Source organism: Camponotus floridanus, unplaced genomic scaffold, assembly GCF_003227725.1.
Source record: "Camponotus floridanus strain SB8 unplaced genomic scaffold, Cflo_v7.5 scaffold18, whole genome shotgun sequence".
In the NCBI taxonomy this organism is placed as follows: domain Eukaryota; kingdom Metazoa; phylum Arthropoda; class Insecta; order Hymenoptera; family Formicidae; genus Camponotus; species Camponotus floridanus.
Window position 1 is genome coordinate 1891044 of NW_020229303.1, and position 16225 is coordinate 1907268.

General features: G+C 27.9%; 1 protein-coding gene across 1 annotated transcript; it reads left to right on the forward strand.

Moving 5' to 3' along the window:
* The first annotated feature begins 2703 nt into the window (after positions 1-2703).
* LOC105256901 (fatty acyl-CoA reductase 1-like) lies at positions 2704-14725 on the forward strand. The gene is made up of 9 exons (XM_025407581.1): positions 2704-3018; positions 3251-3499; positions 3794-3939; positions 4180-4289; positions 6676-6868; positions 7375-7620; positions 13081-13257; positions 14435-14515; positions 14625-14725. Exons 1-9 carry the CDS (start codon positions 2806-2808, stop codon positions 14698-14700), a joined length of 1491 nt encoding a protein of 496 aa, XP_025263366.1. The 5' UTR covers positions 2704-2805; the 3' UTR covers positions 14701-14725.
* Positions 14726-16225: the final 1500 nt, after the last annotated feature.

The window sequence follows — 16225 nt, forward strand, 5'->3', positions numbered from 1 at the left end:
ACGTTTCCGATACTGCGTCAGAAATCTTGATGTTAGGCTTCCTTACACCGGAATAAACAATTTGTGCAGATTTATTAAAGTCGGCAAGGACTCTTTACAGAAGGATTCGCGTAGTAATATTGTATATAAAATCAATTGCACAGATTGCGACGCCTCTTACGTAGGACAAACAGGTCGCTTGTTAAGGACGAGGATCAAAGAACATAAAAGGAATCTTACGTCCGTCATTGCCGAACCTAGAGCGCTTAATCACATCTTTGATTTCGATGATGTCGAGATTTTGGATGAGGAAACGTTTTTAGGAAAAAGACTTATTTCCGAAATGATTTATATTAAGCGCCAAAAGAATGCGTTGAATCTCCAAAGCGATACTTTAAAATTAAATACTTCGTGCCTGTCGATAATTGAAAACATGCCTAAGATTTAACGGGTTGTTTTCTGTTTGAGTGGCTTTGTCCTCTTTACATATAGTTTGTTATTGCCGACCACAATATGACATTATTACCGTTGCCATTCGAATTATCGGCCTATTCGATTGTGTGCTTGACGATTGTTTCGTTTCGTTTCTGCTGGTCTGTCTCTTGTCCGAGTGAGTTAGTGGCCTTTAATTAGCGTCAATGAATTTCTCTTTTTTAAGACGTGTGATTAATTTTGGTTTTATTTATTTTGTTAGTGCATCGCTCTTCGCGCTTTGTACCGCTGAGAGGGCTTTTTGCATCGTGCTTTCTCGGATGGACTAGCCTTGACGAAGTCGCGTCGCTCCTATAGATCATGCATACATGTGACTATGCTTTTTCCTCTCTCTCTTGCATTTATTGATATTGCGTTTTTATTTATTTTTTTTTCTCATTTGATTTATTTATCTTTTCTTTGTGTTTATTAGAATCACTGAAGAAGGCTCGAATTGAGTCCGAAACGTTTGGAATAAAGCGAAAGGATCGTTAAAATTGAATTGCTGTCTTGGAAATTATTTTATCCACGCTCTACAACTGCGTTGACTCTTTACTGCCTTTTACTATTCATTATTGATTTGTTAATTTAGAGGAGCCTTTAACTTTGTTTATTTTATTTGAATAAATAAAACTGTTATATTTTTCTTATTAAAGAGATATCATATAAAGAGATACATCATATAAAAAGTATATATTATTTCATGTATATTTTGTTGCTTAAAAATTTTATCTAAAAAATCGATATCATTAAATTGTGTCAATTACAGATAAAATTTATACAATATATAAATTTATTAGTAGCATTATTTTAATGATGGTTAAAATCCCAATATATTTAGAAGATAATAAAAATAATAAAGAATAAAATGTAAATTAAAATTAATTTTTAAATTAAAATTAAATGATAAGTTTGTATGGTATGCCGTTTTACTTTTTAATTGCAAACATTTTAAGTACAAAATTAAAAATAAATTTTTTATTTTAAATTAATAAAGAAACTATTTGGAAACATTATTATTATGTAAACACATAAAAAATTATTTAAAATGATGTCAAACGTAAATTTTTACCTTAACATAGGTAAAGATAGCAATTTTATGGCATTATTATTATGTGCTGACAGAAATATAATTTAATTTTATTACATAGAAACAAAATATTTTTATTTTGTAAATAAATAATTAAAAGTTAGAACAAATTTTTTTATACACACATTTAAACTATACATGATCAAAATATTGCAAGTAAATCTTTTATATTTTGTAATTTATATTGTACTGCATTTAAAATGTGCACATTTTTATTAACATTTAAAAGTAATATATAAATTATTTTTTGAGATCATCTAAAATTGTGTGTATTTTAAATTATTATGTGAAATTATTTTTATACTGAAAAAGATAATTTAATACATTATTATAAATTTCAATTTTATTTTATATTTTCAAGATTTTCAAGATTTATGAAAGATTGTAGAAAATTAATTTATGAAAATAAGATTATGTCGGAGCATAATAAATATTCACAATTATATTTATGTCCAGACATAATTTTAATTCATTGAATTTTTATTATGTTGCGACATAATTTTAATTCAAGCTGGTGATTCTTTAGTCTACAATATTAGCAGCACTGAGCAGAGACGACATATTCTTGGTGTAATTTTTTAATATTATTTTTATAGAATATAATATATGTAATTATATTGAAATAATTTGTTGCCGCATGAACTTGGCGCTTTTTTTACATTTGTAGAAAGGCAAATTTTTAGAATATTAAATTCGTTAACCAGTATATTTTCATATATACTTACATATTTTAAATATCTCGCGCGTTTCTATGTTATACAATATTTAATTAAACGATTCAGTTGTATGTAAGATATCTCATTTTCTTTTGATTTAAAATTTTTGCCAAAAAAAATCTTATTTTTACTTAAAAATCATTTTTAAATTTAATATAAAAAACTATTGTATATATTCGTTATGTGAGTGTGATTTATAACATTGAAAAATATAAACAAATTATACATTAAATAGAACAAATTATATATCATGATTTTATGATATTGTTGACTTTGATGAAGACATAATTTGCCTGCGTTGTATGTATTTATTCTTTTATTCTTAGCTCGTATTTATTCTTAGCTTTGACCTCGAGTATTTCCGATTTATGGATACATACATATAAATTTCAGTCACGTGTTCAGCTTTATTATATATATATAATCGAAGTCTTAGATTACTGTTCAGTAACGATATCGATTTAGAAAGAACAAAAGCTTTTTTAGATATATGTTCATATATTTTTTGCTCTTATTAATACTATCTTTGTTTCTTTCATTTTAATAACAATGGATAAAAATACAATTGATCCAGCCAAGTCGATTCCGTCATTCTACGCTGGACAAAGTATATTTTTGACAGGCGCAACAGGACTTATAGGCAAAGTGTACATCGAGAAGATATTAAGATCTTGCCCGGATGTTCGAGAAATATTTATATTAATGCGCCCGAAAAAAGGCATAAACATTAACGAAAGACTTGAGAAAATGTTAAGTGTACCAGTAAGTTAGAAATAAATTTCTTTTACAAAACACACTTACAATATTTTTAGAAATATTATTATAACATACTAATAAAAATTATATAAAATAAAACATGGAGGAACATTAAAAATAATAAATTGTAGGAGAAGCCATCAAATTATTTTACAATTTTTGCGTTTAAAAATACTTAAAAATTTATGACAAATTTTTTATAAAAAATATTTTATGTAATATAATTTTTTCATTTTAGTTGTTTGATAAATTACGAGAGAAGCAGTCTTTAAATTTTAAGAAATTAATTCCAGTTTTTGGTGACATCAGTCAAGAAAATTTCAATTTATCTGTTGTCGATAGACAAATGCTGATTGAACGAGTAACTATAATAATTCATAATGCAGCAAGTGTGAAATTTAATGACAGCTTAAAATATGCTATCCTTAGTAATACCAGATCAACGAGAGATATATGTATTTTAGCCGAAAATATAAAGAATTTAATAGTAAGTAAATTAATTCTGTAAATTAATTCTGTGTATTCGTATATTTATGTGTGTAAATTATCTTCCATAGATGTTTTATGCAATTTATTAACTTATCATTATATATCTTTATTTTTATAAAAATACTTTTTATTTTTCAAAATTATGTTTATTCCAAGTATCTTAAAGAAATGTTCTCATATGACAGATTTCTTAATTAATTGTAAACATGCCTCAATATTTTATTATAAACTTTTTAATTATAATATTATGGAAAAAGCATAATTTTAATATTAATTGTTTTTCATATTAAAGGCTCTAGTATATGTTGGCACAGCATATACACATTTGGATAATCCGTTTATAGAAGAAAAGGTGTATCCACCTATAGCTAATTGGCGGAAAATGATCAAAGTGGCCGAATTATTGGATGAACATAACTTGAATATCTTTACAGCTAAGTAAATATGTCAAATATAAATTGAACATATATATACATATATATATATATATATATATATATATAAATTTTATAAATATATAAAATATTCATATATAATATATGAAATATAATTAAAGACAAAACAATTTTTTTACATTAATCATACTGTTTCAATTACTCTTAATCTTTTAATTTGCCATATACATTTGAAATTATATACAGATATTTAATTTGCCATAACGTTTGAAATTATGTACAGATGTTTGGATTATATTCCTAATACTTATCTATTCTCGAAAAACTTAGCGGAAAGTGTAATACATGAATATTCTTCATCATTGCCGTGTGCGATTGTGAGACCATCCATAGGTAAGTTTTTTCCTATATTAAAAAGACATAGAGAAAAAGATATGAGCTTTTCTTTTTTTCTCCAATACTTTTTAAACGAGCTAGTTAATTTGTCCTTCTCTTTATTTTATATAAAAACTTTTAACGTTTAATATTTGTATTAGTATATTACAATAAAATACAAAATTATGTATATGCCATGAACGTGATATACAAATAGAAATAGGAAAAAATACATATGCATTAAAAATTTTTAAATCGTACAAATATTTAATGCCAAATTTACATTAATGCGTTGTTGCATTCCTATCATTGTTATATAAATATTGTTTAAATGTCTTATTACTTACAATAATTAATTTAATTATTTTATAAAATAAATCTAAATATTTAATTAAACGGTAAACCTTCGGAAAACCCACCTATATAAAATAATGAGTAAGAATACCGAATTTCTATTTATTAGTATTTCCTATTTATTAGTATTTTCTATTTCCTATTTATTAGTATTTTTATCTCCTGAACACGAATATGAAACTTAAAAATGGCGGTCGGACTCGCAAGTCAAAAAGAAAACTCAAAAAATCAATAAACCTGGAAAACGTATATGAAATGGGTAAGAATATCTAATTCTTACGTATTTTTACTATATATATATATATATATATATATATATATATATATATATATATATATGTATATATATAGATAAAAAAAATATTTATTTTTCGATTATCTTACCTTAATACTTTTATGTACAAAATAATAAGAGGAATCAATTGGTGTAATGAAAACACATAATTGTTTCGAAAAAAAAATGTAATTGTTAATTGCCAATTGATATATTACAAGATATTTTATGGTTTATGTAAAATTAAGAAATAATTTCAAGCCTCATAACGCGGAAGATACTTAATAAAATCTAACTTAATAATAGTGTTCTAGAAAGCTCTCGAGATTAGTTATGAATAAGAGATATGTAGCCGTTCCAGAACTTTTGCCCTACCCTGTATATTGTGATCGATAGAGCTCAAGTCGATGAAACACTCCGATAGATAACAAAAAAGGGCAAAATTATGTGTTGTTAGGATTTCATTGGATTTTCTGAACAAATTTTCGGAAATCCAAAAAATTTGGGAGATCGGAGCAAACATCGTCAAAAAAAAGAAACAAATTAATACACAGACTTGCTAGAGTTCAATTACAAAAAACAGAGTAGGCGAATTTGATAAATTTTTTAAAGCTGGAAACGAATCTGGCTGCAGAATTTCCCCAACACATTAAGTTTTTGAGTAATTTATGATGAAATAGTTTAAAAATGCCTATTATTATTAACCGGAGAAACGTAATTTTTTGAAATATTTTCTCTAATGGCATCGTATAGTATTATTTTTTATCTTTCAAATCCATTTTTGACTGCCGTCGGACAATTTTTTTAGAGAGATATACAAGTATTAAGTTAAAAGAAAATTTACATAGGCATCAATATGGCAAAGCCATCTTGAAATTTGAAAAGTCTTACATTTATCAGATTCAATTGTCGAAAAATGTCTTGTAGAAGTATATCTATTACAATTGTTACATATTTTAATGAATTTTTCTAAATTTATCTCATGGCAACGAAAATCTTGATGTGTACCTCGATTCTTGTCTTTTCGTTGCCATGCTCGTCTCTGATATGCCCAGCGCGTACATCTTATAATCTAGTCATGCGAAATGCACCGTTGATTGAATGCACCGCAATTCTTTTTAATTAAAATTTTAATAAAAATTAAATAATTATGTAATATGATAATTACAAAATGGTAAAGATTTTCTGTTCAGTTTACTTCACTTTGCCTGCTCATAAAAGTTGATATAATTATTGTGAAATATTCTGTATATATGTGTATGTCTTATTCTTGTTTTCGAATTGTAATCATGTTGTATTCCAATGTTTGTATTCCAATAATAGAGCTGCTTACTCTTATTAAGAAATGTTTATCTTCAATCTGAATACAAATATATCATATAATACTACACTTTTTTAAAAATATGAGGTTTGTCGGATTCATCGGATTGGCAGTCTTCTCATATACGACAAAGTATTTCAATACAGGAGGATTGTGAATAAACAATTATTTTCAAGTCGCATCACAAATAAAAACCTAATGATTTTAGTCTAGAGAATGTACAGGCTAGCCAGTAAATCCTGCATGATCTATTCTTTTTGTTAAGCAATCCTTAATATAAGAAATACAAACATGACTATAACTCGGAAACAAAATCTGATAGGATATATGTAAATATAAATTTTTATCATTGTTTTTATGTCTTCTGTTTACTGAAGTGGGACCCGTTTATCATGGAATACTTTGTATAATAATCTAATAATAATGATTTGAAAAATATATTCTGTTTGTTATAGTAACAAGTTCGTTGAAAGATCCAATCCCAGGATGGGTGGATAATTTTAATGGACCAATGGGACTATGTGCATTTGGTGCAAAAGGATTATTACGAGTACTATATGCTAGTAAATGTACTTCACAAAATGACATACCAATAGACACTGTCATCAACACTATAATTCTTGTAACTTGGAAACTTGGATTAACAACGTATGTAATATCAATTTATTTATTAATACATCTCTAACTGAATTAAGCTACGAAGGGAAATTAATTAATTTTCATTCTTAACCTAATTTCAAAGCAAAATTTTTATTATGCTATCATTATGCAAACATTAAATTATTTCATTTGCTTTTTTGCATTAGGGAATTAAAAACTCACATATTTATTTTCGATTGAATTTGTATACAATTTTCTTTTGGATAAGATTAAACAGAGATGTTTAAAATAATTCAACAAAATTTTTTATATATTTATATATTTAATATTTAATTATTAATTATACTTAATATATTTAATATACTTAATACTTAATGTACTGAATTTAAAATATATTGAAATAAAATTTTTGAAATTCTTTAATAATATTGTGATATTCTAGCAATCTCATATATATTATCTTTTAACAATAAGATATTTCTGAATCTTAAAGTAGTCTTTTCAAATCTTATATATAAAGCATATTAATTAATTTGTATTATTATTATCATTAGTTTCATACCAAAGTCTACATTGGTCATAAACTGCACTTTTCCTGATGAAAAAAGTATGTTATTTCAAGAAGTAATAAATATTATGCTAAAATTATTAAAAAAGATACCTCTTGAAGGAATTGTCTGGATCCCTAGTGCTGTATTGACTAAGAGTTTAATTATATATTATGTGTTGACAATATTGTGGCATATTTTACCAGCTATAATAATAGATTCAGTTTTAAAATTTTCGGGACATCAACCTATGTAAGTACTAAATGTGTTATTCTTATGTGTTAGCTATGTTTGTTTTCTATACATCAATTGACTCCTTCCATTATTTTGTGTATAAAAATATTGAAGTATAAGTAATATAATCGAAAAATGAATATTTTATGAGATTTTATAGTTTATGTGTAAAATTAAGAAATTCAAGTTTCGTAACGTACGCGCACCGGCAGGAATGATGTCCGGTATGTACTCGTATGTGTTGACGGTCGATATGCGCACACACAACGCGCACGTACGTGAGCCAAAAATTTATTCTTCATTAAATTTTATCTTTTTATATAGTTTAATTATTATTTAATTTAATAGAATGAATGCCAACCTTTAGTGCATGCGGTTTCTTAAACAAAGAAAAGAAAAGTGTATGTATGTGTATACAGGGTGATTCAAAATAACCCCTGTGTCCGTGAAATGACACATTGTTGAGTCAATTCTAAGACGATTTTTCATTTTGCAAAATTTCGTCCGAAGCTTAGTTTTCGAATTATTAAAGAAAGAAGTTAACGCATGACGGGTCGGATACAAGAGGCAGGCAAGGGTGACGCGAGACCCGTCAGACGCGGGCGCTTACGCGGGGCGCCTGCTGCGATCAGCTGGTCGCTATACACACAGACACACATACATTCTCTCTCTGTCTGCTGTCTGTCTGTCTGTCTGTCTCTCTCTCTTTCTCTCTCTCTCTCTCTCTTTCATTCGCTCACTCTCTCTCACGTGTATTTTTTTTTTTTTTTTTTTTTTTTTTTTACGAGAGGGGAAAATGCATTTTATGCATACCCACCGGTCGATCCAGTGAGTTATGTGGGACTCGAGTACCAAGTCGAATTACCAACTCGGTACTCCCTACCCACTAAAAACCCCTCTCTTTTCGCGAATTTTCTTTGACACACTGTCCCTCTGTCCTTCCCGAAATCCGTTTTCACATAACGTTAAAAAATAGTTATTATTACCTTGATCGATGACTTCTGATGTATTGCTGTAATTGCTTGAAGGAGAAATGAATTTTCCGATAGATCGTACGTTCTCAAATTTAACGTAGATATCACGTTGCACAAAACAGAAATCCACACTAAATTATTAACTGAAAGTTTTTCTTCTTTTATGAACTGCATTCTTTTATAAACTTTAACGTAATCACATTTATTTATTCACTCGATGAGACGAGAAATTTACTGATGACTCTATCACTAATCACTGTCGAATAATAACTGTTGGCGATTAAAAATCACTCGATGAAAGAAACACGCGCGGACACGTTACTACACGACGCGACAATGCGACGATAATTACTCGGCGACTGCAAGTACCGGTGCTTCCTTGTCATGGTAGGTTGCGATAGGTTAAGGTACTACTGGCGCTATCGAACGCGATCATGTGTTCGATTGAAGAATGCGTGGTAGACGTAAAGAATAAACATTTAACATATTAATATTATTATCATGAATGTGTGTGATGTCCATACATCGTATGATATCTATTTAAAAATTAATTAGATTAAATAAGTGTTTTTAAAATATTTATTACTTTTATACACCCATATTAAATATTTATTTAATTATTTTATTTATATTATTTACTATTTTATTTAATTATTTTATTTAACTATTTTATCTTTAACTATTCTATTTATTCATTTTATTTATTTATCTATTTCATCTATTTATTTTTAACTATTTATTATTAATGACCGATTTTCGATTTAACCTATCGCAACCTACCATGACAAGGAAGCAGCGGTACTTGCAGTCGCCGAGTAATTATCGTCGCATTGTCGCGTCGTGTAGTAACGTGTCCGCGCGTGTTTCTTTCATCGAGTGATTTTTAATCGCCAACAGTTATTATTCGACAGTGATTAGTGATAGAGTCATCAGTAAATTTCTCGTCTCATCGAGTGAATAAATAAATGTGATTACGTTAAAGTTTATAAAAGAATGCAGTTCATAAAAGAAGAAAAACTTTCAGTTAATAATTTAGTGTGGATTTCTGTCTTGTGCAACGTGATATCTACGTGATATCTACGTGATATGATTAAATTTGAGAACGTACGATCTATCGGAAAATTCATTTCTCCTTCAAGCAATTACAGCAATACATCAGAAGTCATCGAACAAGGTAATAATAACTATTTTTTAACGTTATGTGAAAACGGATCTCGGGAAGGACAGAGGGACAGTGTGTCAAAGAAAATTCGCGAAAAGAGAGGGGTTTTTAGTGGGTAGGGAGTACCGAGTTGGTAATTCGACTTAGTACTCGAGTCCCACATAACTCACTGGATCGACCGGTGGGTATGCATAAAATGCATTTTCCCCTCTCGTAAAAAAAAAAAAAAAAAAAAAAAAAAAAAATACACGTGAGAGAGAGTGAGCGAATGAAAGAGAGAGAGAGAGAGAGAAAGAGAGAGAGACAGACAGACAGACAGACAGCAGACAGAGAGAGAATGTGTGTGTCGCATGTGTGTCTGTGTGTATAGCGACCAGCTGATCGCAGCAGGCGCCCCGCGTAAGCGCCCGCGTCTGACGGGTCTCGCGTCACCCTTGCCTGCCTCTTGTATCCGACCCGTCATGCGTTAACTTCTTTCTTTAATAATTCGAAAACTAAGCTTCGGACGAAATTTTGCAAAATGAAAAATCGTCTTAGAATTGACTCAACAATGTGTCATTTCACGGACACAGGGGTTATTTTGAATCACCCTGTATACAGCGGTGTGAACGCCGCTTGAGAGAAGCTTTGCGTGTGTACGTGCGAGCATATGTACGTGAGTCTGAATTTGAAGGAAAAGGAAGAGAAAAACGAAAAGTGTTATAATTCTGATATTCAATCGTCATTTCTCAGGATTGACTACACCGATTTTATTTAAACAGATCGCAATCGAAAGTTTGTATTCATATTATATGATAAAAATGTCGTTAGATTTTTTATTACGACTTTAGTTTATTAAATATCTTAATCGAAAGTTTACTTGACGTGAAATTCCGGATTAGGCATTTGATACTATCAAGTTAGTAGCACCGTGTCGAGAACAGTAGCCTTCAGCTCGGACCTGTTTTTTTATGTACTTAGCGTCGCTTGATATGATCCATGGACAACATAAAATGAACACAAAATGAATCTCTATAGGATATCGTGTGCTGTCTGGGCTTTTAAACCATCCTCTTTTTGTAGAAAGTCGGCGAGCATAAAGAAGTAAATAATTTTGCACTACCATTGTACAAAATTAAATAAATACCCATAAAATACTAAGTAAATATATATATAATGTTCGTAATTTTCAATTGAAAATGTAACTCGTTACGATAGACTTTTCTCGCGTTGCTTTATTCTTACGCATAAACACGGCAACAACAACGAGTACTGTCGCGCAATGAATATATTACAGCATGATTTCGCGGTATCATAAAAAGTATAAATTTTATATTTCGCATTTTTTCGATTTAAAAATAATAAATAAATAAATAAATAGCAATAAATTAATGAGATTTAAAATGACATCAAACATATAATATAAATCGAATCTCTTAATCAAATTAATTATTAAATTTTAATCATATATTTAATTAAAAATGATCCGATTTACGTTATTTTTAATCACTCTAAAAAATACATTTTAATTATTATATTTTATTATTTATCTCATTAATTTTAATAATGATTTATTTAATTTTGAATGAATCTCTCTCTAATTCGTTATAATTACATCCCAATAATACAATTAATATGTATTTTTTACATTTGCAGTAAGAAAAATTTTTAGAACAATTGATCATAATTTGCAGCTATTTACGAATCAAGAATAAAGTTGAATATATATAGAATCAATTTACAAAAAATAAAATTTGATGGATTTTATTAATTTATTATTAAACATATATAAGTGTATATAAGTTTATTTCAATTATTTATTTCATATAATACAATAATAATAGTCACATGATTTTTATAGCTGATAAGTATGTATTTATAATTTATAAGAACTAATCTATATATGCCAAAAAAACAAAATTTTCTTAATGTGAAACTTGTAAATTTAATTATTATATTATATGTCGAGGTAATTCATAGTAGTAATTTTACTAATATATACAGAGTGTATCTGAAATGATGCACTAAACTTTAGGAGCGTCGATTCTAGAAGTTACAATACGACTTTTTTTAGAGGCCCCTAAAGTTTGGGGAAAAAATTGAAAATTGGCTGTATTGGCTGTATTTCAGGAAAATTATTATTTGACTTTGGTTTTGACGTTACTTATCATCCTTTCTTGAGAGATAAATAAATTTGCATTGCGGGTGTTTGGTCAATTTCACATTGTCGAATTTTAGCTCAGAGAGGGGTTCATTTGCGGACCCATATTCACAAGAAAAAAAGTCTTATTTTGACCTTTATAGAATATGCTCCTAAAGTTTAGTGCATCATTTCAGATACACCCTATATATATATGTAATAAGGTTATTTTGAATTATTATATATATATATATATATATATATATATATGTATACAAGGTGATTCAAAATAACCCTATTGTCTGTGAAATTACACATTCTTGAGTCAATTCTAAGAGGATTTTTTCTTTGGCAAAATTTCCGACGCTTAGTTTTTGAATTACTTTTGAAAAGAAGTAATTAACTTATGACGGGTCGAATACAAGAGGCAGACAAGGGTGGCGCGATTCACCGTCAGACGCGGGTGCTTACGCGGAGCGGCCGCTGCGATCAGCTGGTCGCTACATACATACACATGCGAATACATTGTAACGATGCATCCCGGCATCATTCCGTTTTCTTGGCAATGCCATTCGCCGAAAGCTGCTGCAGAACACCCGGCAGAACATCCGCAAATAAAAAAAAGATATATATATATATATATATATTTCTTTTTTTCTTTTTTTTTTTATCAAAATGTTATTTTGCACGTACTCTATTTATATAAAATATTTTTTAAAAAATAACTGTAATACGTAAAATTGCATATTTTTTCAAATAATTATTTTTAAATTTGTGATAATTCTCAATTATTTCCAATTTTAATAATAATTGAAAAGTTATATAGTTATTAAAAGTAAATCGCGCGTTATATGTAGGGTGTCATTTTAAGTAATGCAGCTGAATATCTCGAAACCATGATTTCGGTGAAAATGTTTTAAACAAAAGTTGTATGGTTTTAAGGGGGCTATAAAATGGTGTCATTGATTTTACCCTAAAAAGTCGTTTGAAGATCACGTGAAGGTCACCTTCAATTTTTTAAATAAAATCCCCTATTTTTTATTACTTATTCTTGCAGTTTATCTCGAGAGCTTTTTAAAACATTATAATAAAGTATTTCTTCATTAAGTACATTTCAAGTTAGGCTTGAAATAATTCTTTAATTTTACAGAAACCATAAAATATCTAGTAAAATATTCATTTTTCGATTATCTTATCTTATATACTTATAATATGTTACATAGGATATTAAGACTACAAAGGAAAGCATACGTGGCTAATCTTGCTTTGCAACATTTTATGTGTAACGAATGGAAATTTGATAACACAAATAGTCGAAATTTGATGTCTCTAATACCATCTGATAATCGAGAAATATTTTCGATAGATCTTTCTGATATTGATATGACTAAGTATATTAGGTAAATATAAAAATATTTTTTATCTTAAATAGAAAGAAGTTAAAATGTGCTGATCCAGCACATGTTTTTGTGCTTTTATTTTTATTAGAAATTATATATAAAAATTCAAAAATATTTACTAAATATTGCTCTCTATTAATTGTATATCATAATTTAATACTACCTTATATTTTTGAGCAAGTTGCTCTTTCATAAAAATTAAAATTTGAAAAATAATTTTGGTAAAACTAAACAATTGCGGCCTATACGCTGATGACCTTGATATATGTTGTCAAGGATACCTTCCCGAGTAATTTCATGTATATATATAATAGGCGGACTCGAATAGTTTAATCCCTATCTCCATCTCAAAGTTTCAAAAGATTATTTAGTAATTTTATACAATTCGGGCTTCTGCCCCGATGACTTTGATTTTCATGTGTTGTCAAGGACATCATTCTAAATAACTTTTGCTTATAAAATAATTGAAGGTCGCTGCTTATTAAAAAGTTGTTAACAAATGAAGTTAATGATATAAGTGATGTAAAACGAGATATATATTTGCAAAATTTCACATGGGTTTGCGACTTTCCATATGAAGCAAGGTCCACCTTGCCTACTGGCTGGAAGGGGGCACGCGCGCGCGCGTGTATGTGTGTATGTGGAAAGTCGCAAACCCACGTGAAATTTTTCAAATATACCTCGTTTTACATCATTTATATCATTAACTTCTTTTATTTATAACTTTTAAATAAACAATGAACGCCGACTAAAACCTTTTGAATGTTACTCAGGGTCCATCACTTTGACAATATGTGTTAAAGTCAAGGTTATCCGAGGTGACTCTCCTAAGCTAAATAATTATCTTTATATAAGTCAACTAAATTCAATGTCAATATATTCAATATATTCAATATATATATTCAATATTCAATATAGTCAATATATTCAATGAGTAACGAATGCACGATAAATTAATTAAGCACATATTGGATTTATATCAATTATGATAATAAATGAAATAAAAATAAAACGTGAAATAAAAATATAGTTTTTAATTGCTGAAAAATAGATTGATTTACAATATTATCCAATTTTGATGTAATAATATTTAATGTAATAATATTTACATTAATGTAATAATATTTACATTATTTACATTAAAAATAATTTTAAATATTTATTTTATTATTTGAAGGAATTCAATGATAGGTTTCAAAAAATATCTTCTTCATGAAGATATGAATCGGTTAAAAGCAGCTAAAGCACATTATAAAAGGTAAAAATAAAAGAAACATTATTGTTATTTATATGTTGGATACATTAATTGCTTATTTGATTGCGTAAGATGTATTAATTTTTAAATATAATAGAAGTGTTTATTTTAGAGTGGATCTATTTGTAAGAACATTTAAAACTGTTATTATTATTGGAATATTATGGATGATATATAAATGTATGTGATTTTAAATATTTTTTTAAAGAGAGAGAAGAGATCACACAAACAATGATAATATAAATATTGCATATTGTATAATTTGTTGTATAAAATTGTATAACTTGTATAACTTGTATAACTGGTTACTGTATAAAATTGTATAACTTGTATAATTGAATACTATATAAAATTGTATAACTGTAATTTATAACAATTTAAAATAAACAATTAATGAAAATGTAATTTAAACAGGACGGATATTTAAATAACTCAAATTTCTCGAAAACAAAGCCTCAAATGAAAAAATTGTATTCTATTTTTTTCTTATTTTTTTATAAGGAATTACCTTGTACTCGCTTACATATGTTATTCGGCCGGATCCTGTATATACAGGATGTTTCCGGACAAATTTAAAGGGGTGACAGATCTTGATAAATAAAACAATTTTTGTTAAGCAATCCGTGTCCGGCGATGGCTCCTTAAGGCGCCAGGCTCAATGAACATTTACGTTTACGTATTTCTTGCCCCCGTTACAACCTCTGTTAATATCCGAAATGAGCTTATTGACAGGATTACGAACCCATGCGATACAATTCGCAATAATTCTGAAATTTTTCGAAGGGTACGTCAGCAAATGCACCGTGAATGCGCAATGTTTGTATTGAGGTTGTAGATCGCCATTTTGAACATTTATTGTAATAAAATAAAGAAAATATAATTTAAAAAACGTATGATTCTTTTTATTTCAATCTAACCATATAGAAATCAAACAACATTTATCGCAGCCTGGCACCTTAAAGAGGCATCGCCAGACAAGAGAACACAATTGTTTTAAAGAAAAACTTGTGTAACCAAAGCTGCTGGATCTCCGCCGCAAGCAACATGCAACATGGCGTGGAAAGAATAATGAGCAGTGTTTGCTGTAGATAATTTCAAAATTATCTAGATAAAGATAAGGATAAAAATCTTTAAATTTATCTTAGATGAGATAAAAATGATTTTGCTTTTATTTAATCTAGATGAAAGATGAGGTAATTATTGCGATAATCTAAATAATTATCTAGATATTTTTGTTTATTTTAGAAGACAAAATATTTGTAAAAAATGTGACGTAGATTATAAATGGAATATTAAAATCATAAACACATATTCTTTCTCTTTTCCTAAAGAATATTTAATATTATAAAGAAATAATAACAAAAAAGTATATAAATGATATGATAAATATTTATTTATTAATTTATATTTATAATATATTTATAATATATTAATAATAATAATATAAAAAATATATTTTAGATATTTTAGATAGATTTTTAGAAGCTTGCCTGGAAAACTTTTTTGCATAATAAAAACGTCATCTTAGACAACTTTTAGATAAGATGACATATTTTTCATCTAAGATAAAGATAAAGATAATTTGTATTTCTTCATCTAATTAAAGATAAAGATGATCCATTTCTTTTATCTAGATGATTATCTAGATAATTTTATCTAGATACCAGCAAACCACTAATGAGAATGTAAGCTCAGCGCTTTGACTAGCTTCGG